Source organism: Hipposideros armiger, unplaced genomic scaffold (assembly GCF_001890085.2).
Source record: "Hipposideros armiger isolate ML-2016 unplaced genomic scaffold, ASM189008v1 scaffold_9, whole genome shotgun sequence".
Lineage (NCBI taxonomy): Eukaryota > Metazoa > Chordata > Mammalia > Chiroptera > Hipposideridae > Hipposideros > Hipposideros armiger.
In genome coordinates this window covers 3,785,854-3,812,619 of record NW_017731359.1, presented here as the reverse complement: position 1 = coordinate 3,812,619, position 26,766 = coordinate 3,785,854, and the positions used below count along the sequence as shown (strand labels likewise).

The window sequence follows — 26,766 nt, the reverse complement described above, 5'->3', positions numbered from 1 at the left end:
GGTCGCCGGCCACTGGACGGCGGCTCACGGTGGCTCTTGGCAGCTCACACTGGCTGCCGGCTGCTCATACCGGCTGCCAGCCACTCACAGTAGCTTATGGCAGCCCACTGCAGCTTCGCTGCAGCCTACGCTGACGCCAGGGACTCACAGCAGCCCAGTACCAGGTCAAGCTGTTGTTCATCATCTTAGCTGTAGAGGGTGCAGCATAACTCACCTTCATGTGAGATCCAAACCCAAGGCCCTGCTGCTCAGAGCTGACATCCCAAGCCAACTCTTAACCAACGCGCCAGTCGGCCGGCCCTGAGCTTTTCTTTTTTACACTAGAACTAACCCCTCTCTCATCAGACCTTAACACCCTTCACTATTGCTATAGCTTCAGGGAGGTTAATAGAATAAAATTCTCTTGAAAACTGGACCTTGTTTGCCTTGATTGGGATTTGTCTGTTCTTTCTCCGGACGCCTCAGCTGTTCATTAGAGATTATTGCATTGGATTACTTCTACAGGTAGTTAATTTTATCCATGGTTCCAGGATTTTATCCAGGGTTCCTTTTCTGAGGGTAACTACTATTTCAAAGTCCATTGTTCGAGTGGTTCTGAGAAGGGACACTGCCAATATTCCTGTTACTCTTTTTCCTAAACACACCAGCTGCTTTGGCTAATTAACTGTTTTTGCATGTGCAGTGAAAGAATGGGTCAGGATGTGAGGACTTGCTTGTTTGGGAGCCATTCTTTCTGTTTAAAGTGACCAAGCATAGCTGGACACTGAACCTTTAGATGATTCTAAGTTCATCTCTCAGAGCGCTTTGTTAATCCCCAGGTCTCAGAGGACCTCTCACTAACAGCCCCTGTACTAACAACAAAACTGTGCTCAAATGTTAGTGAGACAGGGACATCCTCAGTCTTGGTGAGGACATTTGCTAGTTAGTTAGTTAGTTAGTTAGTTTGTTTGTTTGTTTGTTTTTTAAGATTTTATTGGGGAATTGGGGGAGGGAACAGCATTGGGGAATCAGGGAAGGGGAACAGACAAGTTGCTGTCCTTTTGTTCTTCAGTATAGTTGTGGAGGATGTTGCTTCACTGGCCCATGTTAGTATTGTGATCATTGCGCTCTTCCCAGATGAGGCAGATCGGTCGTCGGCCTCTGGACGGCTGCTCATGGCGGCTCACAGCAGCTTACAAAAGCTCACGGCAGCTCTTGCTGGCTGCCGGCCACTCACGGTAGCTTATGACAGCCCATTGCAGCTTACGCCATCGCTGGCGACTCACGGCAGCCCAGCTCCAAGTTGAGCTGTTGTTCACCATCTTAGCTGTAGAGGGCGCAGTGTCACTGCCTCATGTGGGATCCGAACCGGTGGCCCTGCTGCTCAGAACTCTTGCTCCCAAGCCAAGCCAACTCTTAACCAATGAGCCACTCAGCCAGCCCCGGACATTTGCTAGTTTTGATTAGAGGTTTTTTTTCCTATCAATTGAGATGTATCCTTTGAATTTTATCTTTTATCTTTGATAGGACTGACAGTATGACTTTTGCTAACTCTAACCTTTATCTTGAATAAACATTATCCTCTTTCCAAATACCAACCAAACCATGTTAGCGCCTGTAAGACACCTCCACCATCCCCTTTGGTTGTCACTTTTTCTTGCCCACTTGAAACCTCTCTATTCCTCACTGCCTATCCAGTTTGACCTATGTTTTACAGCCTATCTGAAATCCCATCTCCTCCAGGAAACCTTTCCTTGACTTTGGCTTTATTTAGTTTGGTGTTTAGTCATGTTCTATACATTCTACCTTACACAGGTAGGGATTTCATGTTTACGCCTATCTATTTATGAGGTCCTTGAGAGCAAGGACTGTGCCTCTTACTTCTCCAGTACCCGCATAGGCTACTGCCAGCACAAATGTTCATTTGATACTGAATTGAAAATCAGATCAGATGTCAAGGAGAGTTAAGGTAATTTCTTCCTTTTCTCAAAATGTTGACTTGGGTGACCGGAACAAAACTCACTGTAGAAGGTTCCAGATAGGTTAGGTATCACACACATTCTCAAGAAAAAATTCTGTTTCCTTTTTTGAAGTCAGAAGAATCCTTTTCCACTTGATAACTGAAGTAGGAACTTTATTAATGTTTTCGCTTGTCTTCAACAGGCTGCACTTTAAATGGCCAAGAGATAAGACTCACTATCCACTATGAAAATGGGTTCACTCTCTCCAGGGAAAATGGAAGTTCTAGCAGCATCTTGTACCGCTACCCCTTTGAAAGGCTGAAAATGTCTGCTGATGATGGCATCAGAAATCTGTATCTGGATTTTGGTGGTCCTGAGGGAGAACTGGTAAGAGAGTTTCTGAAAACATGTTTATTCTAATATTTGCTTTCTTTCTTATAACTTCTTACCTCTTTTATGGAAAATTATGAACTAATACTCCATTTTTGCCAGGAAACTATTCTTTAGTTTTCAAGATGCTTTGGGTTTTTTGTGTGTTTTTTTTTCATTTCTTGACCCACATTAGGAAATTATGCCCTTTTTTAAAAGTTTTATTTGAATCTTAGAAAGAAAAAATAGCCTTTTTAAGAAATAGGCTTTTATAAAAAATAAGATATTAAGTATTAAACATATTAAATACTAAATAAATTCTATCCATTGCTGTTATCAGCAGTTTGTTGGGATAAGAATTAAAAGTAATAGAGTAACTTGGTTGCTACAGAAATTCTGCTGATGAGAAAAAAAGATGCAGACATATGTCCACACAGCCATCGTCTTTTTCCACCTCCTGTCCCTTAAAGGAAATAGCAACAGGAATTCATGATTCTCCCTAGAGAACTAGAGAAGAGTGTCGAGTATACTTCAGAAATCATAAGTTATGATAAAGGGTAAAACAATGCCTTTGTCTCTTATCAACATTGAGCCAATAGTTCAAGTCTTAACATACATGAAATCTTATGTCCATTGACACAGACACAATAGGTGTAATTTGGAAACCAGAATCTTGAAAAGTTAAAACTGCAAAAAGATCTTAGAGACTACATAGTTCAACCTCCAAATGAGAAAACTGTGGCTAGAAATCTTATTTTAAGCAACAAACCTTTATGAGACTAGGGATAGGCCATGGACCGGGGTGTTCAAAAGCCTGAAGCATTAGAGGGAGTTAAATACTTCTGTCTATTAAATTAACCAGTTATTAATTGCCACTTAGCAAGCAAGGTATTAGATTAGTCCTGGCTATTATATATTTTTAATCCCTGCTTTATATTTAACATATATAAAGTTTAGTGATGACTTTAGTGCTCTATAATTTATATTTTTCATAAAGTTGTATCTTGATGCCAGTTGTCCAAATTAGAGGCCTGCGCTTAGGAAGGTATGACTAGCTGTCCTAACTGGCCTCAAGGGTTGTCATTCCCACCACAACCTGTAAGGGTGTCAAAAATCATACCCATAGATGATCACTCTTCAGCTGAGTTTGCTGTGGTTCCCACTCAGAAATATAACTACAATCCATGGTGTCCACATAGGATATTCCTTCTTTTACATTCTTCCTACCAGGCGTGGTGGAACCCAGTATACCACCAGCTCTGTCCTAATTGTTGATGTGAAACCTCACACTAGTGTGTAATTATGACATGGAACAAGCTGACTTGAGAGTACTTTCATTTGTGGCTTTAAGTTCCGTAGAGTTTCTGTAGCTCTGACACATTCTTCACCCAAGTTCTTTTCACAAAGTAGAACATCACATCTCAGTTTGTTTATTTTGCATGTTTATTAAAGTATCTGTATACGGTGTGATAATTAATGTCCTTTCTCCACAGACCATGGACCTGCACTCTTGTCCGAAGCCAATTGTATTCGTGTTACACACTTTCTTGTCGGCCAAAGTCACTCGCATGGGACTGCTTGTATAAGCAGCAGAAAAATCAGAAAAGAGCCTTGAATGTCACATGAAGTATTTCCACCTCAAAAAAAAAAAAAGAAGCACAAAAAGAAAGCTCTTTGCTCTCTCCTCCAGCACAGTGCCTTGACAAGGACCTGCAAATCACTGCTGCCCCGTAACCATGTTTAAAGAAGAGCCTGCCTTTCACAAGCTATCTTGGCCAGAAGTTCTAGGACTCTAATAAGCTCCAAAATGAAGCTGTCGATGTATTGTCTAGTTTCCTAATGTGGTTTCTATGTAATTCGGTTTATTCCTCTTGTTAAGAAGGGTGGCTCGTTGCTTTTCTTTTTGGACATAGTCAAATGTCCAAGAGTTGTTTTCTTTGTCTTCTTCCTATAGGGTTTATTTCAGACTTAGCCTTGATCTCTTGCGTAGGACGACTATCTCTTCCCAGGTGCTACTTTACAGCAGCCTGTGCTTCTTGGTCATTCCAAATAGGTTGTACATTTTGTTGCATTTACTGTGCTCACTTGCTCCTTCTACCCTAGGAAGCACCACCAAAGCGTTCTTCCATCTGTCCTGGCTCTCGCTGCATTCCCACCCACCCCCAACCCCCCACCATCACAAGTGCTACCTTTAGGACGTAGAACTTGCAAAATTTGATTTGCCTTGCCTTCCACTCCCTTTCTAGTGGTGACCAAGTTGAAAAGCAAGTTGGAAACCACCGCTTTGAAAGAAAAGTTGTGCTGGTTTTAGGGTTTTCTGATTTTATCTTTGGTCGGAGCCAGGGGATGTTGTAAGATTTATTTTAAGAGAAAATCCTCATTTTAGCCTAAGCCATTTTTTACTGCTTACCAAATGTGCCTTTGGTTAGGGTTAGTGGAGCTTTACTGGTCACTCTTCGAATAACTGGACATCACTGCCATTCCAGGAAGATCATCTATCCTAGTTTGGAAGAATAGTCTTTGAGGTGGAGTCCCTTAGTGGTATCTTTTCTAGTGGGCAGATACCCTTGAGGAAGATAAATCCTGGACAGCAAGCTTGTCTAGAGTAGAATTTGTGGGTGAAGCTAGCTTTGCAGCACCAACAACACGTCGAGTTGCTTTTGGCTCTGTACCCACGTAGGATCCTGGGCCTGGCCCTCTCCCTCTGTGGCATCAGAGTGGCATGGACAAGCAGCTGCTAATTCAAGACTCAGTATTGGCTTAGAGTTGCATCCTACAGTGCGAAGGGTGATGAGACCATGAGACAGCTTACTTGGGTTTTGCTAAGCATTGCCAGATGTCATCATTAGGTCATAGTAGCAGTAAGTTTGCTGATTTTGTGGTGCCAGAGGACACATTCAGCTTGTTATTTCTAATTATGAAGGAGGTATATATCTGAAACCATTTAAAATAGCATAATAGCTATATAAAATGTCAAGAGTAGCACAGTCCCTGGAACTGAAAGGAAAGGTACTATTGACTTGTATGTTCTCTGCGCTCTCTGAAGAAAGGTCTAGGAATAGGTCTCATTTACTAGATTCATCAGGAGGGCCATAAGAGGATGTGAACACTACAGAGGGTGGAAGAGGGTAGCACTCCAAATAGGAAAAGAAAACACAACAATACATGCAAAACTTGAGCTATTTGGTTTGAACGCAGACTGACATGGTATATGTGGGACCTGTGACAGAGCAGACCCATGAGCAGAGAGTTCAAGTTAGACATTGTAACCCCATTGTCTTCCCTCTGGCCATCAGTCAGTCCTTGGCCGTGTACAGTGAGGTTAACCATATGCAGAGGCTAGCGAGAGGTGTCTCTGTTCACCCTAGCTCCAGCCCCCAAAAATGAGTTGTCGATCTGCTTAAAACTGGATATTGAAGTCTAGACTAGAATATGCCTTTCAAGAGCTTTTATGATTTGAAAATTCATATACCTAAATTTGGTTCTGTCTAGAAAAGGTTGCAAGTCACGGAAGAAAAAAAAACATCTTGAAGGTTCAGCTCTGATTTCTGGAAGAAGAATCTCAACACATAACACCCTCAGATAAGGGACTTCGACACTCTGCAGTGAGAGTATTATTAATCTGAGAAGTTGAATGATGCAGACACAGACGTTTGCAGCAAAGCCATCTGGTTGAGGTTGTCTGTGTTAGTGTGAAAGGCTACGCCACTGAAAAGATTTTCAGGGGGAACTCTGAACCCCCTCATTTGTTATATGAAAAAGATCTGTAAACAAGGTGTGATTAAAATGTGGGCGGGAGAGATAAGGCATGTGTGCATTTCAGCTCACTTTGCTCAAGCTTAAACTGTCATGTATAGCACCAAGGTCATAGGGTTTTTAATATCTTCTGAGCTTTGATGTGAAATGAAATTGTATGAGAGGTTTCCTTTGACCACTGACACCCCCAAGAACAAGAGCCCTTAAGCTGCTCGTTTAACATGCTTCAAGAGCTTTCCAATCATGGGTGACCAGGTTGTTCTTCAGTTAATGTGTTTGTGGGATTTTCAAACCACAAATGAAGTACTTTTTATAAATGAGACAGCCTTGATAAATACGTACATATTTTCAGTCCATGGTTGGGAATCTGCGTTTGATGAGGGCTGACTGTATGCATTGCTCTGCACCGTTTTGCATAAGGGACTTGAGCATCCGTGGATTTTGGTATCTCGGGGGATTCCTGGAGCCAATCTCCCATGGACACCAAGGGATGACTGTAGTTAAGTTTTGGGGGAGTCAGAAGTTAAACAGATTTTCAACTGTGCAGGGAGTCGACAGCCTTTGTCCCCACGTTGTTCAAGGGTCAACTTGTATTTTGTATTTAGATGCCAAAATGTGGCAAATTATTTTCAAGTGACAACTAAAAATAGGCATTTTTGATATTTTACATCTTTTATAGAACAGTTAACTTTTCATTTCTTTTTCATTTTGAATTAGGAAAATGGTTGAGAGTGTTGTGGGCTTCCATGTGTAGAATGTAAAGGAATTGCAGAGTAGTGTCCCCCTCATTTCGTGGACCACTTCCTGTGCCCCGAGACCTGGGGCTCAGACATCTTCTCCATATTCCACACAGATGCCTCTAAAAGAAAAGGCTCAGTTATTATTTTCTGAAAAAGGTAAGTCCTTTCCTGAAGTCATCAAATGAACCTTACCTAGAAATTAGTATCTAATATTTTATATGAAGAAATACTTTAATGTATGTTTATACAGTATTTATTAGATAGTTGTAACTGTAAACTCACCTACCTAGTAGACAGAGTTTCAGGTTAAATATTGGGACATGTACAGGCAATCAAAAATATTACTTTAAATGTCATTCACCTATTTTAAAGCCATGTATTAGCACTTTCTAGGCTAGGTAAACCCTGATAGTGCCTGTTTTTATCATCGGTAGTCTCACAGACGTTATTGAGAATTATTGCATGGAGGAGAGATTGAATTATTTATTTCTTATATTTTTATAAGTGGAAAAATCTCTCTAACCAACAAATGATTAAAGTTGTTACTGATTATTTGTTTTCTTAACTTGTCCTCCTAAGCAGAATGGTAACAAAGCTTTCTTTTAAAAGCTGATTAAATGCACTTAGCTAATAAACCAAAATTTATTCTTTCAAAAAAAAATTAAGCTGTGTGGAATCTGGACAAGATTATGTTTCACCCCACAAAAAAACAAGTTTCACTGTAAATGGTTTTGATGGACAAAAGTGTGACCACTTTTGAGAAAAGGTTATGATTGAATTTTTTTTTTAATTTTGTGAGAATCTCCAGGTCTTCTTATTTAATTTATATGCATGTGGATATATTTGTATGTTTTCAGAAACATGGAAGAATCTCCATATTTTTTAAAGCAAATTATCTTGTAAGCTGCTATGCAAATTCTATTAAAAGCCCTCCCTACCTAAAGAGTTAAACCTTTTTGAAGCTTTCAGGGAAGACCTGTAGACTTAAGCACTTTCTCTGCTTTTTTGTATCTTATCTTGGACACTTAGGCTGAATTATGTTATTTTCACTGGTTATAAGCTATTGATTGTACATAATATTTAAACCATCCAAATATCCAGCATACATTTCCATGTCACTGCCATCCACTGTTGATACCATAAATGAAATGGCTGGTTAGAAAGCCAAAGGTTGTATTTTTTCAATCCCTAATGAAGAAGTAAAATGCCAGATTTCTTTGTTCTCAACAACATAGTGTTCTGGTTTGATTTGAATATCTGTGTGAGAAAAGAGACTTATTTAAATTGGGGGTGCTGCTTAAACTTTAAACTTTAAGTTGAATTTGACTATAGTCATATTCATTCTGTTTATGTATCTTTATCAGGTATATTATGTGTCAGGTGGTATTATATTCTACCTTGAGTTTGGAAATTTCTTTTAGTTAAATTTGAGTTATAGTGGCTTCTTGAAGATGAAAGCAAAGGAATTTGCCATCTGCTACCATTCTCTCTCTGCGTCTCTATTTTAATTGCTTGGAAATCTAGAATTATTTTGACTTTCTACATATCATCTTTAAAAATTGACAGCAGCAGTCTTCCCCTCTCCCCTTTTTATGCTATATCTTTCACTGTGGTGGTTATATAGACACTTGAGAAATGTGTGATGATCTAAAATAATTATGCTTTATATCAGGATTATGTTTTCTTGAGCAATATAGCAATTCCTATGGTATAATGATATTAAATGAAACTTATTTTATACTTGTAATAGACTGCTTAAGTAGATGATATGAAACCCTTTTTCTAAAAAAAAAAAACCCATCTGGCAGTTAAATGATACAAGTTCATCCTATTAAAGGACTGAATTTCAAGTTAAGGTAAGGTACAATAAATAGGCACATAGAGCACATCTATTTCCTTGTCTCTTTGACACTAGCTAAACTGCCAACTGGAAGAATGATTGTTATATATTAACTTGAAAAAATATTTTAACAAGATTTCTTCTCTTGTTTCAAAACTGATAAACTTGAACTTAATTTCTTGCCATTTCTTATTCTTCCTTTCCACTTCAGGTGACTGACCCAAAACATATTCTGGTTTTTAAAATGAATCTACATTTGGGGTAAATATGCCATTTGCAATTGATTGCTTGCTCTCCAATGAACATTTGGTTATATTCCACAAAAATCTACCATATGAACTGTAACCCTTGAATTGCCCCAAAATAGTTTGAAACTAAAAAGCTGTAACAGAGAAACGATACTTCATTATATTGCAAGATTAGGTATCCTGATAGATTCTAACTGCTGAGTCCTCGACCTACCTTACTCAGTTTTGTAGTAATCTTAACCTCCATCCCATTGACACAAATGCTTTTTAGTTTTTGAGTCCCTCTTTATCCCAGTCACATATACACCCTTGGAACCTGATCCTTCTATCACCTCTTCCAAAGTGATGGAAACCTATTATGAATAGACAAAGGGTTCTTTGGAGGCTTGGAGAAATTTTGAAATTGCAGGACTAATTAATGATAAATTAATTCTTACAGTCTTTCATCAAATAAGCATTTATTCATGTACAGTTCTTCACAGGCACTCTGAAGGGTCCAAAAGAAAGTTCCTGCCCTCAAGTAGCACATAATCCATTACTTCTCAGTCATGCCATGCCATCTATCAATCAGAGGTTAAGTAAGTAACCACTTCATATTTTTACCAAAGAACATCTGAAGCTCTGCTCATCTGGTGAACTGGAAAATGTTTCAAAGCATGCTCCGTCTTTGGTCCATGCTAGCGTGAAAGAACTCCAAGCACACGTAAAAGTAGATTGGTCTTTTCATCATGCATAATTTTTTAAATGCAAAATTAAGACTTTAGTTTAGGAAGGAGAACAGTGTAGAATATCCTTAGTTAAGATAACAACAATTATGCTCTATTGCCCAAAATTGATCAATGGGAAAGTCTTTTTAAAGAAATGCCACTTTTAACTAAACAGCAAAGCTAAATGTGTACTTCATCTACCCCCTCCCCCCCACCACCCCCATTTCTAAATTGTGCTGACCCATTCATTTCCACACTTAAACCCTTTAAACATCTCATTTGCTGGAAATCCTTACACATAATAGATGGAGTGTTTCTTCATAATGAGAGATCAAATGAAGATATTTAAAACTTAGCAAAATTCCACTATTCCAGAACACTGTGACATTCAAACTCAGTAAAAAAGGCATCTAAAGAAACTGAGAGGTTGATTGAATTTTTCCATAATTTTCATACAGGAACAGTCCTTTTCTATCCAGCTTGCCTTCCATTTATCACTAGGGTCAGCCTTTCAGGTAACATCCTTCATCATGCCCAGAAAGTACCTGAGCTATGTGATTGGAATGGCAGAGGGAACATAGTCTCATGGGCACCTTTCCCTTTGTTTTCAAGTGTCCTGGAGCTGTGCACCGAAGTTAGGTCATGTCTCCAGTGTCTTGGTCTTCACTTTAGACCTACCCTTTGACAATCAGGTGCTAATGATTACATATGGGAACCAGCACATAAGGATTGTCATGTAAGTGTCTGTTCCTCTTAGGTTGGAAAAAGTGCTCTCCTTTTATCTCAGTCCTGTTCAAGTGGGTGTCAGTTCATTTTTTTTGCCTCTATTTTGTAAATTAATAGAATTTGGAGGAGAGGAGAGAATTAAAACTAAGCTTTGGGTTTGACATCAATCTTGATGATGCTTTTCACAACTTACAGCAAATCTGCCCTTATCATAAGACCAGTTTCATTTTTTCCCCCTCCATTATAGGACGCCAGTGTTACGTTTACAATCTGTTGAATGGGTTCAGCATGGTAAGACCTTGGTGCCCAAAGAATTGTTTCCCTTTTGGTATCAGACCCAAGGTCTTTTAGAAGACAACGTGGCAAACCACTACCTATGAAGGCCTATTCTGGCTAATCTGTGCAAACTCTGATTATACCCACTTGTTTGTCTGTCCCATGCAGTTTTCATTTTTGTTAGGTTTTAAGACTTAGAAAGCTAGAATAATACTTCTACAAAGAATTAAAAGTATGTGACATTCTGGTTTTTTCTTCGTTTTAGAACCTGGTATTTAAACAAAATTTTAAGTGTTGTTTAAAATTTAAGTTTCAAATCTTCTGGCATCACCAGACTACCAAATCAAAACCCATGGCATAAAACAGGGCAGTACTTGTGTTCTTAAAAAAAAAGCTTTATGTATGTGTACTCTATAAATACAAATGCATAGACAACACTTTCCCTTGAGTTGCATGTCAACATATAGCATTGTATATTACAATGAAAATTTGTAACTTAAGGGTATTATATATAAATACATATATACCTTTGTAACCTTTATACTGTAAATAAAAAAATTGCTTTTAGACTTGCATTTTTTTCACTTTTTTATGTTAAAATAGTTTCAAACCTACAGGAAAGTTTTAAGAACAGTACAAACAACTCCTACTTGCCTTTTACCCAGTTTTCCCAATTGTTAACATTTTACCACATTTGTTCCATTACCCTCTCTTGTCTTTTTCTGACATGATGCTCTCTCAGCCTTTAATTCTCTAGTGTGTCCATCCCAAACTCAAGGACAGTCTCCTGCATTGCCACCATACAGCCCTCCCAATTAGGAAACCAACATTGGTACAACACTACCACCCCATCCATCCACAGACCCCATTCAAATGGTACCAATCGTCCCAACAATGTTTCCTTTTCCTTTTTGGCATGGGATCCTATGCAGTACCACATTTTGCGTTTGGTTTTCATGTCTCATCAATCTCTTCTGGTGCCGTTTGAAAGCAGATTTAGGGCAACTCCAAATTTAAAAACTCAGTTTTGGTTCTCGTCCCACAAGTGGCTTTCCTTGTGATGAGAGCTTCAATCATTGGATCCATCTGAGCTTTTTCATATTTCGAGTCATCAGAGGAGTGAGAATAGAGATGGTTTCTCAGGAATCGTATTAGGAACCATCAGTGCTCCATTAATTTGGGTGTCAGTCACTCATTTTGTGTGATACCTCAGCAAAATTTTGCCCTGGCTCTTCCTCTCCAAAGTGTTACTCATTGAACCTAGTTTTTGTTCCTCCTCCACACTGCTCTTGGCCCCATCCAAGGGGCTCCTTAAGAAATTGTCAGGAACCTAATCCTTGGCACGAGCTCTAGAATGCTGGAGTTTATATAGTCGGATTTTACTGGGTTATATTGGCTAAGCAGTTGATTGACTGGTCCAAGCTTGGGTTTACAACAGTGCCAAATTCTCGGCATCAGAATCCAATCCAGAAAAGTGCTGTGCAAGAAAGGGCAAATGGAATTATGCATTTGCAAGTCAATGACTTTCTACCGAATGTGGGAGCTGAGAATCTCATTTCTGCTCGAGTGAGAAAGTTACAACATGAAATTACTTATCTGATTCAGAATCATCAAGCCTAAACATACCCCATGTGCCAGCCCACAAATAAATTTAGTACCTTTATTCCCCCTTTCCTTGTACTCCCCCATCCCCAGAAATAGCAACACCATTGCAGAACTAGGGTTCTCAGAGTCTGTTTTCAGGCTGTTAGTCTAAGAAAGTCAACAATGGATGACCAAGTGAGATGGGGAGGAGATCCCATTTCCTGCCATCAAATCAAAAGCAGCTACTCAGGACAGAGCTTCCTCTGGGGTGAGGGTTAGAGGAGCATCCTCTGGGAAGCTCTGCCTTGTAAGCAGGGTCATTGTGTCTGGATGGCAGGCTCATGAAAGATAGAAGCTAAGCAAGAGGTTCTAAGGAAGCTGAGTAGGCAGAACAAAGAGAAGATGAACACAGCCAGTGGATCACAAACTCAGCCCTTGCTATGGGCTGAACTGTGCCCTGCCAAAATTCATACGCTGACCCCCCAGCACCTCAGATGTGACTGTATTTGGAGAGAGGGCCTTTGAAGAGGTCATTCAGTAGACCCTGTGAGGACACAGCAGAAGTGTGGCCGTGTATGAGCCAAGGAAAGAGGCCTCAGAAGAAACCAACACTGCTAATAAACACCTTGATCTTGGACTTCTAGCCTCCAGAACTGTGAGAAAATACATTTCTATTGTTTAAAGCCACCCATCTATGGTATTTTGTTATGGCAGCCCTAGCAAATGAATCCAGCCCTCTTCTAATCGTAGGGACTTTTCATTGGTTCTCGACCTCCCATGTGCCATGATGGCCCCTTCATGCCATCTCACTATCTTCGTGCTCCCTTGGTGGCCCACTGGACTGCATTATTGCTGAAACAGCCATTTCTGAAATTAGTACCTGAAGCATCCCTCTCCAGCATGCTCTCACTGTGACTATCCTTCAACCTTTTAGGTCTTCAGTTAGTCTATTGACTCTTCTCCCTATTCACTTCCCATCTTACCTGGCTGCGATTCCATAGCCTACCACTGTAGTACCACACGAGCCAAGCCTGTGAATTCCTTTGCTGCTCTATTCTCATAGGAGCCGCCTGGGTGAATCCCACCATCTCCCTGCACATGAATAGCTGAGTGCTGGGGAGAAAAATCCAAGGCAAATTGGTACCTTTATACATTTATAGAGGTAGCCAGCCTTTACTAGGTTTGCCCTTAACACTGCTCACCTGTAGTTCACTTGAAATGATTTCAAACCGTCTTTACTCTCCCCGAACTCTGGGCCTCCCACCACCTCTCTCTCTGCTTCTCTTCTAATTCACTGAAAAAACAGAAGCCACCCAAATGTACTCTCCCAACTTCTTGTTACCTTCCTTCCCTCCTATGTCTAAAGTCAGTCTTACCTATGCTTTGATCCCATTCCCATTGATTAGTCTTTACTAGATCTTTCCTATCAGTTTTTCAAACATGTTCTACTCTTCTCATACTAACAGCTGTCAAAAACTCCTTTCAAGACCCCACAAGTGCAGCTGTTGCTCTAGGCCTCCCTTTCTTTCCCCCAAACTTCTTGAAAGGGTTGTGCCTTCTCATGGACTGTATTTCCTCATGACCCACACTCACTGCCAGCCCACTGCAGTGTGGGTGGCTTCTGCCTCCATCACTTACTGAAACATCTCTGGCCGAGGTCGTCAGTGTCGTATATCACTGTCTGCCTTAGCTGCATTAGGTGCTGAGTTCCCCTCTCCTTCTGACCCCCAGTCCTCTTGCCCCTCTCCCCTGACTTCCAAGACACCCTTCTGGTTATTCTACCTCTCCAGCTGTCTTTCTGAGCTTTTTTTGCAGGCTCATCCTCTGGTCAGCCAACAAACCTCTAAGCTCTGTCCTCCAAGCTCTCACCCTACTACACTCTACTCTTCCCTAGGAGATCCTATTGGCACAGCTTCCATTCCCACCTGTACCCAGATGTCTCACAGTTGTGCATCTCCAGCCCTCATCTTTCTTCTGACTCCCAGATGCATATATGTGATATTTGATATTTCAAAGGCACCTCAAACTCATGATATTCCTCACCCCTCCACATGCCCAAACAAGGTTTTTGTCCAGGATTCCCCATCTCAGTAGCACCACCATTGGTCCAGGTGCTGAAGCCAGCAACCCAGGAGTCATCTCTGTCCCCTCCTGCCCCTCACCATACCCCATATCTAATCCATTTCCAAGTGCGTATGATTTGGCTTCCAAAACCTCCCCATTCTGTGTCTCTCCACGGCCCTCCTAATCCAAACTTCCCTCACTCTTCTGGACTATGGCAATAGCTTCATATACAATAGCCACCTCATCCCAGCAATCTGTTCTGTATTCTAGGGCTACAGTCATCTATCAAAAAAAAAAAAAGTTTCCTATCTTTCTTAGGATAAAATCTAAAATCTTGACCATAGCTAAATGTCCTGGCCCCTGCCCAACTCCCCACCATTGTTCACATCAAACTTTGATTTTCTTCCTGCTCTCTGGCTATCTGAGCCTTCCAGTTTCTTAAATTCTACCAGTGGCCTCCTCAGGGCTTTGGGGCCTTTGCACAGGCTGCTTCATCAACCCGGAAAGCTCTTCCTCACCCTCCTCAAACCTCCACTTAAATAGGAGCCTTTCCTGACTCCCTTATCTTGGGCAAGTTGCCTGTTAGAAGCCCGCGTAGCACATGGGCCTTCACACGCAGGCCTCAACATGCTTATTACATCACTTTTCCTGACAAACATCATCTTTCTCCTTGGCCTGTAGGCTCCCCTAGAGCTGTTTTGGTCATTGCTGTATCCTCAGAAACTAGCAAAGAGTTCGCACATAATGTATGACTAAATATTGTTAAGTGAATGAATGTGAACAACCAATCTGCTATACTGAAGTTCAGTGGGGTAAAGCCCCCATCTGTGGAGGTTTAAGGAAACCCCTTTCCTAAAGAGAAAAGTTGAAGGGTTAATATTAACAACAACAACAAAAAGCACCACCAACAAAAACTACCTTTAGATAGAGCCACAGGCATCGTAATAAATTGCCAAGGGCTGTGTTTACATTAGCTCATTCATTCCCCCCAAAGCCAGAAAAGTAATTATTAGTATACCCTATTAAACATCAGAAACCTAAAGCTCTGGGAACTTAGGTTTACTATGCCAGTAAAACTACCCTATAGATGCTGTTTTATTCGAAGTGGGGTCTATCACTTGAGGATTCTACCCGCCCTGCCTCTGACCCCGCCCCTCGTCCCGCCCCGCCCTAACCCCTGCCCTCGCTGGGCTCCAGGCCCCGCCCCCGTCCCGACACGCCCCCTGCCCCAGTCTCGCCCTAGCCGCCCGGAGGCCGCGGAGAGCGGTGCCTGCACTGCGGTCCGTGGCCGCCGGGGGGCAGCCGCGCTGCTCCGGTCCGACCGCTCTGGGCCGCTCTCCTCGCTCGTCCGCAGACTCGGCTCCCACTGCCAGCGCCCACCCTCCCCGCGTCCAGCGCGGACCCGCCGGGCTCCCTGTGCAGGACCCAGCACCTCGGCTTTCCCAGACCGAGGCCGCAAGCAGCGCCGCGGGGTGTGAGTCGGACCCAGGAGATGAAATGACAACGTCAACCCTCCAGGTACTCAGCGCGGCCCGGCCGGCTTGAGGAGGCCGAAGGAGGCGCGGCTGGGCCTGCGGGCCGGCAGCCGGGCGGGCGGAGGGCCCCCTCGAAGGACCAATCTCGCATCCCTCGCCCCGCCGCCGCCTCCGCCCGTTTCTGTGTTCACCCGCTCGGAGCCGAGGGCCGCCTCCCATCCAGAACGCCCGGACTCCTTGGCCGGGCGAATCCCCCTGCCGCTATGTGCTGCTGGTGCCCCGGTACCGCCGTGGGTCTCAGCCTCAACCCGGTCTCACAGGCACCGCCCGGGAAGCTCGGGCCCGCGGTCCGGCTGCTCGCTCTCCCTCCTCCTCCCACCTCCCTTCCAACAAACCCCCGCTCCTTCCCTGGTCTGCGATTTCCTCTTCTCGGCCAACGGCCAACGACCCTTCTTGCATTCCCTAGATCGTGCAGGGTGGTGGTGCTCGGGTGGCGCCACCTGGATGCATGACTGACCCATTCTCCAGGTGCAGCCAGTCCTGCTGCGCCGGAAAACACAAACATGCTCAGGCCTCAGATCTGGGTTTGAATTTAGGCTCTGCCACTCACTAGCATGTGACCTTCGGCTAATTACACGATCCCGGAGTCTTTGGTTTCTTGCCAGTAAAATAGGGTAAATACCCCGTAGGGTTGTTGTGACAGTGGCCCTAGATTAATTCAGGTAAAGCATTCTTAACACGGTGCCAACTCCATAGTAAGTGCTCAGTAAGTGATGACAGATACGGTGCTTGCGGGAGTTAGGCAAGACTTCATGGAAGAAGAGGCGTTTGATGGTATTATCAAAGGATGGGTAACATTCAGATACCTGGAGGTAGAAGAGGGATAGAAGAGGGATGGTTAGTTACTTCAAGTAGAGGGGAAAAAATGAGAACAGTGAGTAAACTTCCACCTGCAGGTTCCACCTGCCTATACAGTTTTTGTATGGCCCGTGAGCTAAAAAAATTTTTTTACATTCTTAAAAAACAGCTTTATTAAGATATAACTCATATGCCATACAATTCACCCATTTAAAGTATTCAGTGTCTTTAGTATATTCACAGAGTTGTGCAACCATCACCACAATCACTTTTAGAACCTTTTCATCATCCCAGAAAGAAATCCTGCACCCAGTACCTGTCACTCCCCCAACCCCTGTATCCCTCCCTGCCCCTGGCAACCACTAATCTACTTTTGTCCCTATGGATTTGCCTATTCTGGGCATTTTATATAAATGGAAATCATACAATATGTAGTCCTTTGTGACTGGCCCCTTTCATGTAACATAATGTTGTAGGTTTTCACATTTTTAAAAGGCTGAAAGGATATTTCATGATACATGAAAATCATGAAATTCAAATTTCAGTGTCTATAAATAAAGATTTATTGGAACACATCCCTGCTCATTCATTTATATATTGTCTATGGCTGCTTTTGGGCTACCAAGGCAGAGTTGAGTCGTTGCTACAGAGGTTGTATGGTCAGGTGAGTCTAAAATATTTACTGTATGATCCTTTACAGAAAGTTTGCCAGCTCCTCTGTTAGCACATCTTCGTAACCCTTTTCTTTCATCCTTGTCCTTTGCAGTACTTGTTACTAGAGATGTGGCAGGGCTGTTAGTTTTGTCACCTTACCCTCCTGTTATGCAAAATTGTTCCTCTAAATTGCTACTGAGGCCTCTTATAAGAGAAAAGCTGTATGTGGTTGCTAAAAAAATCTAATGTACTCTTAGGTGCATTAATTATTATAATAGAGCATCAAGAAGGAGGGAGGGCATCGGCCTGCTCTGCCACATGGGAGACAGAGCATACTGGAAGTATTGTTCTGAGCCCCACCTTTCAAGAGGACAGTCCTAAGCAAGAAGGTGAATAGAGTGACAAAATCCAAGGAATTGGGAGTGTTCGTTCTGGAGAAGAGAAGCCATTGGGGACAGGAACACCCCTTTCATGTCTTATCTGAAGGGCCGTTGTGGGGGAGAGATTAGACAGTGAAGCTTGTGTTTAAGCTGATGATCAGCCCAGAAGGTTCAGGGCTCCTAGCCATTCTCTATTTGTAGGTAGTGGAGAGAGCTGAAGCTTGAAAATAGTAGTCAACATTCTTTCATCTTTCCTCATCTGTTCAACCCGGTGAGTTACCATCAACCTGGCCTAACCTTCCCGTCTGTTAGTTTTGTAGAGCTACCTGTGTCTTTCTCTCTGAGACTTCTTACTTTCAGATGGGGATGGGCTGCGCAACTGCCTGCGCCCTGCCCAGAGCTGGTCAGGAGGTTTATTGTTTGCTGTGGATGAAACTGTGTGTATACAGTGGGCTCTGCCCGCCTGGTGTCTAGTGCTATATCAGCCTGACGGGTAATTCTGATAACACTTCCTGGGGTGGTGAAGCTGTGGTTTCCAAAACTGGATATGTAGGTATGGAGCAGATGCCTGAAAGATACAATATGCGCTAAGTTCAGTCTAGGGCACAGGCCTACAGGATTTATGCGATGCACAAAGACACTCTCACAGAGTCTTTAGAAGGTTCCATTGGACCGTTCCCCTCAGTGGGCAGCACGTAGTATGCCTCTGGGGTATATGTACCGGAGATAATGGTGTATTGATCTATGTATCTAAGCATCTCTTCCCTAGCTATCAACTTTATGAAAACCATCTTCTCTTTTCAGCCTAGAGAAGCAGGTTGAGCCAGTAGAAGGAAGCAGAGATCCCTTTAAGTCCGTCTCATAAAACTCAGGTTGATAAAGGACTTTCCTAGCTGGCTGGGTCTTCTCTGGCCCTTGAGGTCAAGTACTGTTTCTGGCCTCCATGCTGAGCAACACAGATATCAGTTGGTTCTGGTGTTTCCCCTGTTCTAGGCTCTGAGTCCAGGTCCATTTCTTTTCCCCTTGAGTCATGAAATAGAAAGGAATCTTTCCCTCTGAGCCCTAACCTGGGCAACTTGATCAGGCTTCCACTTGCTGAAATCCAGAGTGAGGACTGAGAAGGAGGTTGCTTTTCACTGTATTGAGTATATTGTGAAGAGGGATGGCTATCTATTAAAGCTTCCTTTTAAGGCCTTTCTAGTTAATGTTGGAAAAGTAGGCCGACACAATGGTCTGCGACTGACGAAGTCCCAGGCCTGGCAATCTCTCTCATCAGTGTATCCCTTCTGCCTCGGGCCCCAGGGGCTTTCTGGATCTCTTGGGAAGCTCTGAACTATTTGCTTTACCTTTCCAGAAAGCCATTGACCTGGTGACAAAAGCCACAGAAGAGGATAAGGCCAAGAATTACGAGGAGGCACTCCGGCTCTACCAGCATGCCGTGGAGTATTTCCTACACGCAATCAAATGTGAGTCACACACGGGGCCCTCCCCAGCTGCAGAGCTGCTGTGCAAGGAGCATAGGCACCGGGGGCTCACAGGACCCTTCTCTGTTCCCCTTTTGCAGATGAGGCGCACAGCGATAAGGCCAAGGAGAGCATTCGAGCCAAGTGCATGCAGTACCTAGACCGGGCAGAGAAGCTGAAGGATTATTTACGAAACAAAGAGAAGCACGGCAAGAAGCCAGTCAAAGAGAATCAGAGTGAGAGCAAGGGGTGAGTACGGAGGAGTGGAGGACCCAACCAGGACCAGGGCCCCCACCAGCGTGTGCCCCTTTCCTATGTTGCTGTCGCGCTTGGTGCTAGTGCTGCCTTGGACTTCCACAGCACCTTTCTTTTGGGGAATCCCACTGATAAAAGTGATAATGCCCACAGCTGCTTTCGTCAAGCACTTCACAGAATTCTTTCATGTCCATTACTTCATTGGGTCTGGGATGAAGGGCCAACATGGAGGCCATGAGCTTTGGACTCTACAGCCCGACTCCTCGGGTATAACCTGGCTTTGCCACTTCCTAGCTGTGTGACCTTGGACAAATGCCATCACCCCCCTGTGCCTCCAGGCTCCTCATCTGTGGGAGGGAGAAGATAATGGGACATCCCTCCTAGAGTTGCTCTAAGGAGCAAATGAGATGATGGGGTGAAGCCCTGAGAATAGGGCTTGATGTGCAATTAGGACTAAATAAATGTCACCTGCTGTTGTCACTCTAGTTGTCATCTTCATCTGACAGATGAGGCAACAGACTCAGAGGTTCAGAGATTGCCAAGGTCACAGAGCTGGTACTTGATGGAGTCTAGCCCCACACCCTGTATCCTGTTTCTGACTGCAAAGCCAGTGTTCCATCCACAGTTTCTCTCCTCACATCTGTGGTTCCCCACCATGGAGATTCCTGTTAGCTGAGCAGAGGCCAGTGGTGCCCTGGAGGTGGAGGGAGGGTCCTGGGCAGGAAGGTCATGGAGTAGAAGAGAGGCGGGTATTGTGTCAGCTGCCTCTCCAGAGGTGAGAGGCTCTGGTTCTGGGTGGAGAGGATTCCCGGGAGTGAGAGACACACAGGAAGGGGCAGGAGGCCTGACAATCCCCAGGAGGGCTGCAGAGTGGTGAGGCTAGCAAATCTCTTACCTCCAGACAGGGAGGGACTGGCCCTGGGGGTAGCACAGTGACTTGTTCTCTGTCCAGGCCTCCCCTTCAGACTTAAAAAGACTTAACTTTTCTCTGAGTCATAGCCACTTGTCTGGCTTTGGGTCCATATGAGAGGCCATTGCCAGCTCCAGTGGCTTGCTCGGTTGCTCTTGAAGTCCAGGCAAAGCACACTGTCCCTTTCCAGCCTCTAGAGAGGGCCCATACCTCTATTGTTAGTCCCCTAATGAAGAAACGAGGATGGGTTATGAGAGTTTCCTAGAGGATCCAGAGGGGAGTGGGGTAGGAGAGTTTCCTAGAGGATCCACTGTGGGCCCTAAATGGCCTCGGGGTACTTTGTGGGTCTGTCACCACTATTGAGCAGGGGAAGCATCCCTTTACCATCATAAAGGCATCAACCAGAGCCTGGCCTCGCTCTGAGAATTTCCTTGACAACTGACCCTTGCTCTAGCCTGTTATCTTCTGTCTCCTTTCCCAGCAGTGATAGTGACAGTGAAGGGGATAATCCAGAGAAAAAGAAATTGCAAGAACAACTGATGGGTAAGAGGCTCGAGGCCCCATGGCAACGGGAGGGAGACGTGGGTCGGGGCTCCAGGTCACGGCGTTGCCTCCCTCTGCAGGTGCTGTTGTGATGGAGAAGCCCAACATTCGGTGGAATGATGTGGCTGGGCTGGAGGGGGCCAAGGAGGCCCTCAAAGAAGCTGTCATTTTGCCAATTAAATTCCCACACTTGTTCACAGGTAAGAGTTGAGCCTCTGTAGGCCGAGATGTGAAAATAGCAGGCTCCTGAGGGAACCAGCTCGATGCGCCTACTCTGAAGGTATCCAGGAGCAGATGGTGACCTGGCTCCTTTGTCCGTAGCAGGCGAGGCCTGGCCTTCCTGTGTGTCACAGTCAGGAACGGCCCTGCTCCCTGCAGTCATCTAATCCTTGGCTTCTCTCTGGTGTCAGAAACCTTTATGACTAGAACTTTGACTTGACCGTCCCAGTGGGTGGGCATCAGAAACCAGTGCCAGCCAGTGTCACTTTGCAGGGTCATGGGGGTCATGAGCCAGGGCTAGGACCAAGCTCTCGGCAGGTAATTTAGTTCCCTTTACTCCTTTGCTCTTAGAGTTGATTGTCTTGTAAGACTTTCTGTCCTGCCTTTACAGTGACTGAGGCCCCTCTGCTTTTTTCTGTTCCCCTTCTCCAATCAAGAGGAGGTTTCTTTTTATTCTTTCTTGTAGGCAAGCGCACCCCTTGGCGAGGGATACTGCTCTTTGGACCCCCAGGCACAGGGAAATCCTACCTGGCCAAAGCGGTGGCCACAGAGGCCAACAACTCCACCTTCTTCTCTGTGTCCTCCTCAGACTTGATGTCTAAGTGGCTGGGGGAGAGTGAGAAGTAAGTCTGCCCCAGGCCCTGCTCTGCTGGCAGCACCGGCAGCTGCTGGCGGTCCAGCCTCCTCGCCCTTGGAGTCACCTCCCAGAGGCGCTGCCGTTGGATTTCAGGGAGAAGTAGATAGCAGAGGGGTATCTTGCCAGCTTCTTGGGTGGGACACTGTTCTGACCAAGAGAGCTGCAATTGGAAGGGAACTTGGGAGAGATGAGTCTTCATGACGGGAAGGGAAAGGCACTCACAATAATTGGGTACCCGGAGCGTATCCTCTGTTAGGGACTCTATATTATTAATTCATTCCCCACACTGACTCCCATTTTGCAGATGATGAAACAGGCTGAGAGGAAGGGAAGTGACTTGTCCTAAGTCCAGAGCTAATGAATGGGGCTGCCAGGATTGAAGCTGACGCCAAGGCTTTCTTTTCCTCTTGGTACAGTGCTGCCAGAGGATCGGTTACCACCAGTTCTTCTGAAACCCAAGCATGACTATGGTCTCGACCTCCCCATGGGAAGGGCGAGAGGAAAGAAGTGTTGACTGGGACCTTGGCTGGGCACGCGGGCAACTGTCCTGGTCCCAAGCACATTTCTCACCCTCCTAGGCTGGTCAAGAACCTGTTTGAGCTGGCCAGGCAGCACAAGCCTTCCATCATCTTCATCGATGAGGTGGATTCCCTCTGTGGATCCCGCAACGAAAACGAGAGCGAGGCTGCCCGAAGGATCAAAACGGAGTTCCTGGTGCAGATGCAGGGTGCGTGCTGTCCTGGGCTCCCGCCCTGGCTCTTGGTCCACCTGCAGCCAGCCAGGGCTTTATTGTTTAGCTGCGGCTGGATTCAGTGGTCCTTAGGGTGGAGGGGAATATCAGAGAAGCAGTCCTCAGCTCCATGTCCTCAGGCCTTCACTGAGGCCTTTGCCCGCCACCTCTCCACCCCTCCCAAGGCTGGCAGGCCAAGTCCGTTAGGGCCCCGCCAAAGGTGGCACAGGGACGGCTCCAGTTCAGGACACGAAGCCCCTGAGGTCCTTCCCCGCCAGTTCTGAGTGACCTTCCAGGTATTCTGAGTCTGTGTCTGTGTTTCCCTTTCTCCGCAGGGGTGGGGAATAATAACGATGGGACTCTGGTTCTTGGTGCCACAAACATCCCGTGGGTGTTGGATTCAGCCATTAGAAGGAGGTGAGTCTTCCCCAGTAGGAGCCAGGGGCTGAGGTCTTTCTCCAGCCATGGTCGACCCGCTGCTGGCAGCCGGGGGTGCAGCCTTACCCTGTTTCTCTGGAGGCTTCTCCGTGTCTGCACGGTGAGCAGAGGCCTGAGTGAAGCCAGCTTCTGGAGGGCCCCTCTGTGCCTCTTTGTTAAGATCATTCGGCCACCCGCTCTCAAGTCCAGCCCTGTGCTTGGCTCTCTAGGTTTGAAAAGCGGATTTACATCCCGTTGCCAGAGGAGGCTGCCCGTGCCCAGATGTTCCGGTTGCATCTGGGTAGCACTCCCCACAACCTCACAGACGCCAATATCCACGAGCTGGCCCGGAAGACAGAAGGTTACTCAGGTGCAGACATCAGCATCATTGTGCGGGACTCTCTCATGCAGCCTGTTCGAAAAGTACAGTCAGCAACACACTTCAAAAAGGTGAGCGGGCCGTCAAGGAACTGCTTAGGAAGTATCACAGGAAAGGGGATATCAGCTTTCTTTGCCAGCTCCCTGGCTGCTCAGGTGACACACCTTGGGTCTCCTAGAGAACCAAGGGCAAGAGCAAAGCGAGCCCTCTGGGCCCAAGGGCTGGGGTTGTACCTGCTCTCCCTTCCCTGCAGTTCTCCTTGCCGAGGATGACCATCTCAGATTGTGTGAACTTGGAGGACAGGGCGCTGTAGCAGTCACCTCTGCCACCCCTGCAGTCAGCGCTGGCTGTTGGGTGTAGTGGGCCCTACTCAGTGTCTGAAAAGTGGGTATAAAATCACACACTGTAAGGAGGAACTTCATTTACCCAGCAGACCTCTGTCTGGTGTCTGCCGAGGGTCCTACTATGTGCTTGGCCTCGTTCTAGATGCCGGGGCGACAGTAGTGACCAGCCATGGCAGACAAAAATCCCTGTCCTCCAGGAGCCTCCTTCTACTGGGGGAGGCAGGCAACAAACAGAGGGTGGTGAGGGCGAAGATTGAACAGGGAATGGAGGTCTGGCATTCCCCAGGTTTGGAGGGAGTTGGGCAGGTTGCACTCTTAAAGAATAGGCCACACTGGGTGACATTGGAGTCATGAGTTGAAGGAGGTAAGGGGATGAGCCTTTGGATATTTGGGAGAGTGTTGCCAGTGGAGCAGATTTCGATTGGAAAAACATTTTTTCCAGGACCCATCAGCTCCAAGTCAAGTAGTTGCTTCAATCTAGTGGAGGGTGCAGCTCCATGGCCTACGTGGGGATCGAACTGGCAACCTTGGTGTTATGAGCACTGCGCTCTAACCACCTGAGCTATCCAGCTGCCCTGGAAAAACATTTTTGATGTCACTGCATTCAGGGTGAGATATAAGTTGATGAGAAAGAGGAGAATATATCCAGGCATTTGGCACCGCAAATTGAGATTCTGGAAAACAGTGGCTGGAATAGCATGCTAGTCATGAACCTCTGAAATCGGACTTTGAGCCACTTGACTATTCAGCCCGAGTTTTAAAGAAGCTCATCCCTCGTCAGACTGATGACCTAGAAACCCAGGCATTCGTTCACATCCAACCATTACCTTCTCTTCAGGACTCAAAAATCGGAGGCGTCCTGCCCCTCCCCCTCTAGCCAGTCAAACTCCTGTTTGGTTTCAGGTCTGTGGCCCTTCCCGTACCAACCCTAGCATTGTGATCGATGACCTCCTGACCCCATGCTCACCAGGGGACCCAGGGGCCATGGAGATGACGTGGATGGATGTCCCTGGTGACAAGCTCCTAGAGCCTGTGGTTTGCATGGTAAGTGGCCAGCTGGGAGAGAGGCCCACACAGAGCCCAGAAAATTGGGGGCTTGAGTCCAAAAATAAAAATAAGCTTCTTCCCTTCTCTGTCCTGGGCTGCTGTGACTGCCTCATTCCGTGGGTTTGGCTTGCTTTGTACACAGAAGGGACCAGTAAACGTATGTCAGCACTGCTCGACCTGAGGCAGTGGCATAGGCAGCCTCACCTGACTGGTCTTCACCTTTCATCCGAGCCTTGTAGATGGTCTTGCTCATTCTATACGGCAGGTGTCTGCGTTGCGGGCTGCTGTGGTGGGCGTGTAGTTAGAAGGAGCTTCCCACTGGGGTTAAGAGATAAAGAGAGCTTAGAGTCTCTCAGACCAGAAATAGGCCTGCCTGGAAATGACATGAGCTGCCTCAGGAGGAAAGCGTCCCTGTCACAGAAGCATTCGGGCAGAAACCAGGCAACCATAGGAGTTCTGCGTTTGGGGCTAGGGCTGACGTCAAAGGCAGGCCCCTTTCCACCCTGTGACACTGGGAGGCTGAGGACCTGGAGCCCGCCTACTCCTCAACCACATGCTCTTGTCTTTGCAGTCGGACATGCTCCGGTCTTTGGCCACCACCCGGCCTACTGTGAATGCAGATGACCTCCTGAAAGTGAAGAAATTCTCAGAGGACTTTGGACAAGAGAGTTAAAAGCTTCTTCACACGGGTGATGGTGAATGTGGGAGGTCGATTGGGGTAAATTCATGCAATTCCCCATGTCGGTGGCCAGTCAGGGCTCCAGGGCTCATCCTAAAGATACTACAGTGTCCCCTCTGCTGTCTGGTCGCCAGCCGAGGAGCAGGAAGGGGCTCCCCGGCCAGAGATGCAGAAGTACATTCGGCACCCAGTGGAATATTGGCTCTTCCTACTTCCTCCTCTTCCTCTTCTGGATGCTCACCAACTCCTGTCCCCTCCGTGGGTTTTTTTTTAAACCTTTTTTTTTTGTTCCCCTAAATTAATGCTGCTTGGATTTTCGTCTTGTTTATAAATAAAGTTAAAATCACCTGGAAGATCAAGGAGTGGGAGCAGCGCGTGCTGTGGGGTTGGTGCAGCTGACCTGCAGAAGCCCCCGCGGCCTGTTCCTTCTAGACCCAAGTTTTGCTCCTGTGAACAGAATGGCTGATGATGCCCTGGGTCCCCAGCCCAAGCTCTGCCTGTGAAGGCCAAGAGTAAGGCCAAGCCATTCCCACCCTGCTAGGTCGGCCTCCTGGGCCCTGTGTCCTCCCTGCAGGAGGCGTGGGTGGTGTTTGTGAGCACAGAGCTGTGTGGAGCAGAACGAGTGAAGGCAGTCAGGCGGGTCTCACTACTGCCTTTTCTTCCCTCTGAATGTGAGAACACTGAACCTAGCCACGGCCCTCGGGTCTGTCCTGGAAATGGGCTAATAAATCTTTTTCCCTTCTTGAGCTGCCTGAGTGATCTCATCTTTGACTCTTGTCTGGGGCCCTTTGAAGGCCATGCTTGCTTCCAATAGAAAGACCCTCTGGTTTCCTCTGCTGTCTTCTCTTCAGCAGAGTAGGAAGTGGGAGTGTTACCAACTGCCACCTTTCTTCGGCCTGTCCCCCAGTCAGGTTCATGAGACCTTTCTTACCCCAGGGCCTCGAAAATGTGGCTGGGGGTGTTTGAGGGACCTGGCAGCGCTTCCTGTGCAGCCTCCAGAGCAGAGGCTCAAACTGGGAGGCCTGTGGGCCAGATGTGACCTGCAGCTGTGTTTGGTTTGGTCTGCTGCCACCATTTAAAAATCAAGAGATAAAAATGCAGATTTCTGGCTTCTGGAAGATTATATTAGGTATTGCTAGGACTGTGTCCCCATGAGGCAGCCTGTCAGCTGCAGCTGAGCAGGAGTGGCCGTATTCAGAATGGGACATGCTCCCCAGCACACCCATCCCCACATGGACTGTTTACACATTTGCACTGCCTGCCCATCCCCTCTGGCTATTTGGATTTGTGACCCCCATGTGAGACACCCATGGCTCCAGAGCTGGCATCCCTGGACATGCTGTGTGACAGGGAGCAAGGAGCAGTAGAGGCTGTCACACAATGGCCACGAGCATGTGAAAATGGAAAAGGCCTGGCATTGGTTGCTCCAGTCTTCCTTCCCTTCCCCAAACTGGTATCTTCAAACCCAAATGGTCCAGAACTGAGTACGTGGCCAACTCTTAGATCATGTTAGCCTTGCACTGCTG

At 45.9% G+C, this 26,766-nt stretch overlaps 2 protein-coding genes across 3 annotated transcripts in view; both read left to right on the top strand.

The window, feature by feature from the left end:
• The window catches only part of SNTB2 (syntrophin beta 2), a 90,223-nt gene extending 79,046 nt beyond the window's left edge, over nucleotides 1-11,177 (top strand). The window contains exons 8-9 of the mRNA XM_019653750.1: nucleotides 2,143-2,327; nucleotides 3,803-11,177. Of these exons, the coding sequence (XP_019509295.1) occupies nucleotides 2,143-2,327; nucleotides 3,803-3,895 (278 nt within the window). The 3' untranslated portion in view covers nucleotides 3,896-11,177. The remainder of the gene's footprint in view (nucleotides 1-2,142; nucleotides 2,328-3,802) is intronic.
• A 4,365-nt stretch (nucleotides 11,178-15,542) lies between these two features.
• VPS4A (vacuolar protein sorting 4 homolog A) lies at nucleotides 15,543-25,986 on the top strand. 2 transcript variants are annotated; one of them, XM_019656674.1, is made up of 11 exons: nucleotides 15,543-15,768; nucleotides 18,972-19,083; nucleotides 19,182-19,329; nucleotides 20,730-20,788; nucleotides 20,869-20,988; nucleotides 21,474-21,630; nucleotides 22,223-22,371; nucleotides 22,710-22,791; nucleotides 23,022-23,241; nucleotides 24,418-24,558; nucleotides 25,133-25,986. In XM_019656674.1, the coding sequence occupies exons 1-11, from the start codon at nucleotides 15,748-15,750 to the stop codon at nucleotides 25,232-25,234; spliced, it is 1,311 nt and encodes a 436-aa protein (XP_019512219.1). In that variant the 5' UTR covers nucleotides 15,543-15,747; the 3' UTR covers nucleotides 25,235-25,986. The 2 variants fall into 2 exon arrangements, with proteins under 2 accessions (XP_019512219.1, XP_019512208.1); XM_019656663.1 differs by having other exon boundaries at nucleotides 15,546-15,768; nucleotides 20,727-20,788.
• The last annotated feature ends 780 nt before the right edge of the window (nucleotides 25,987-26,766 follow it).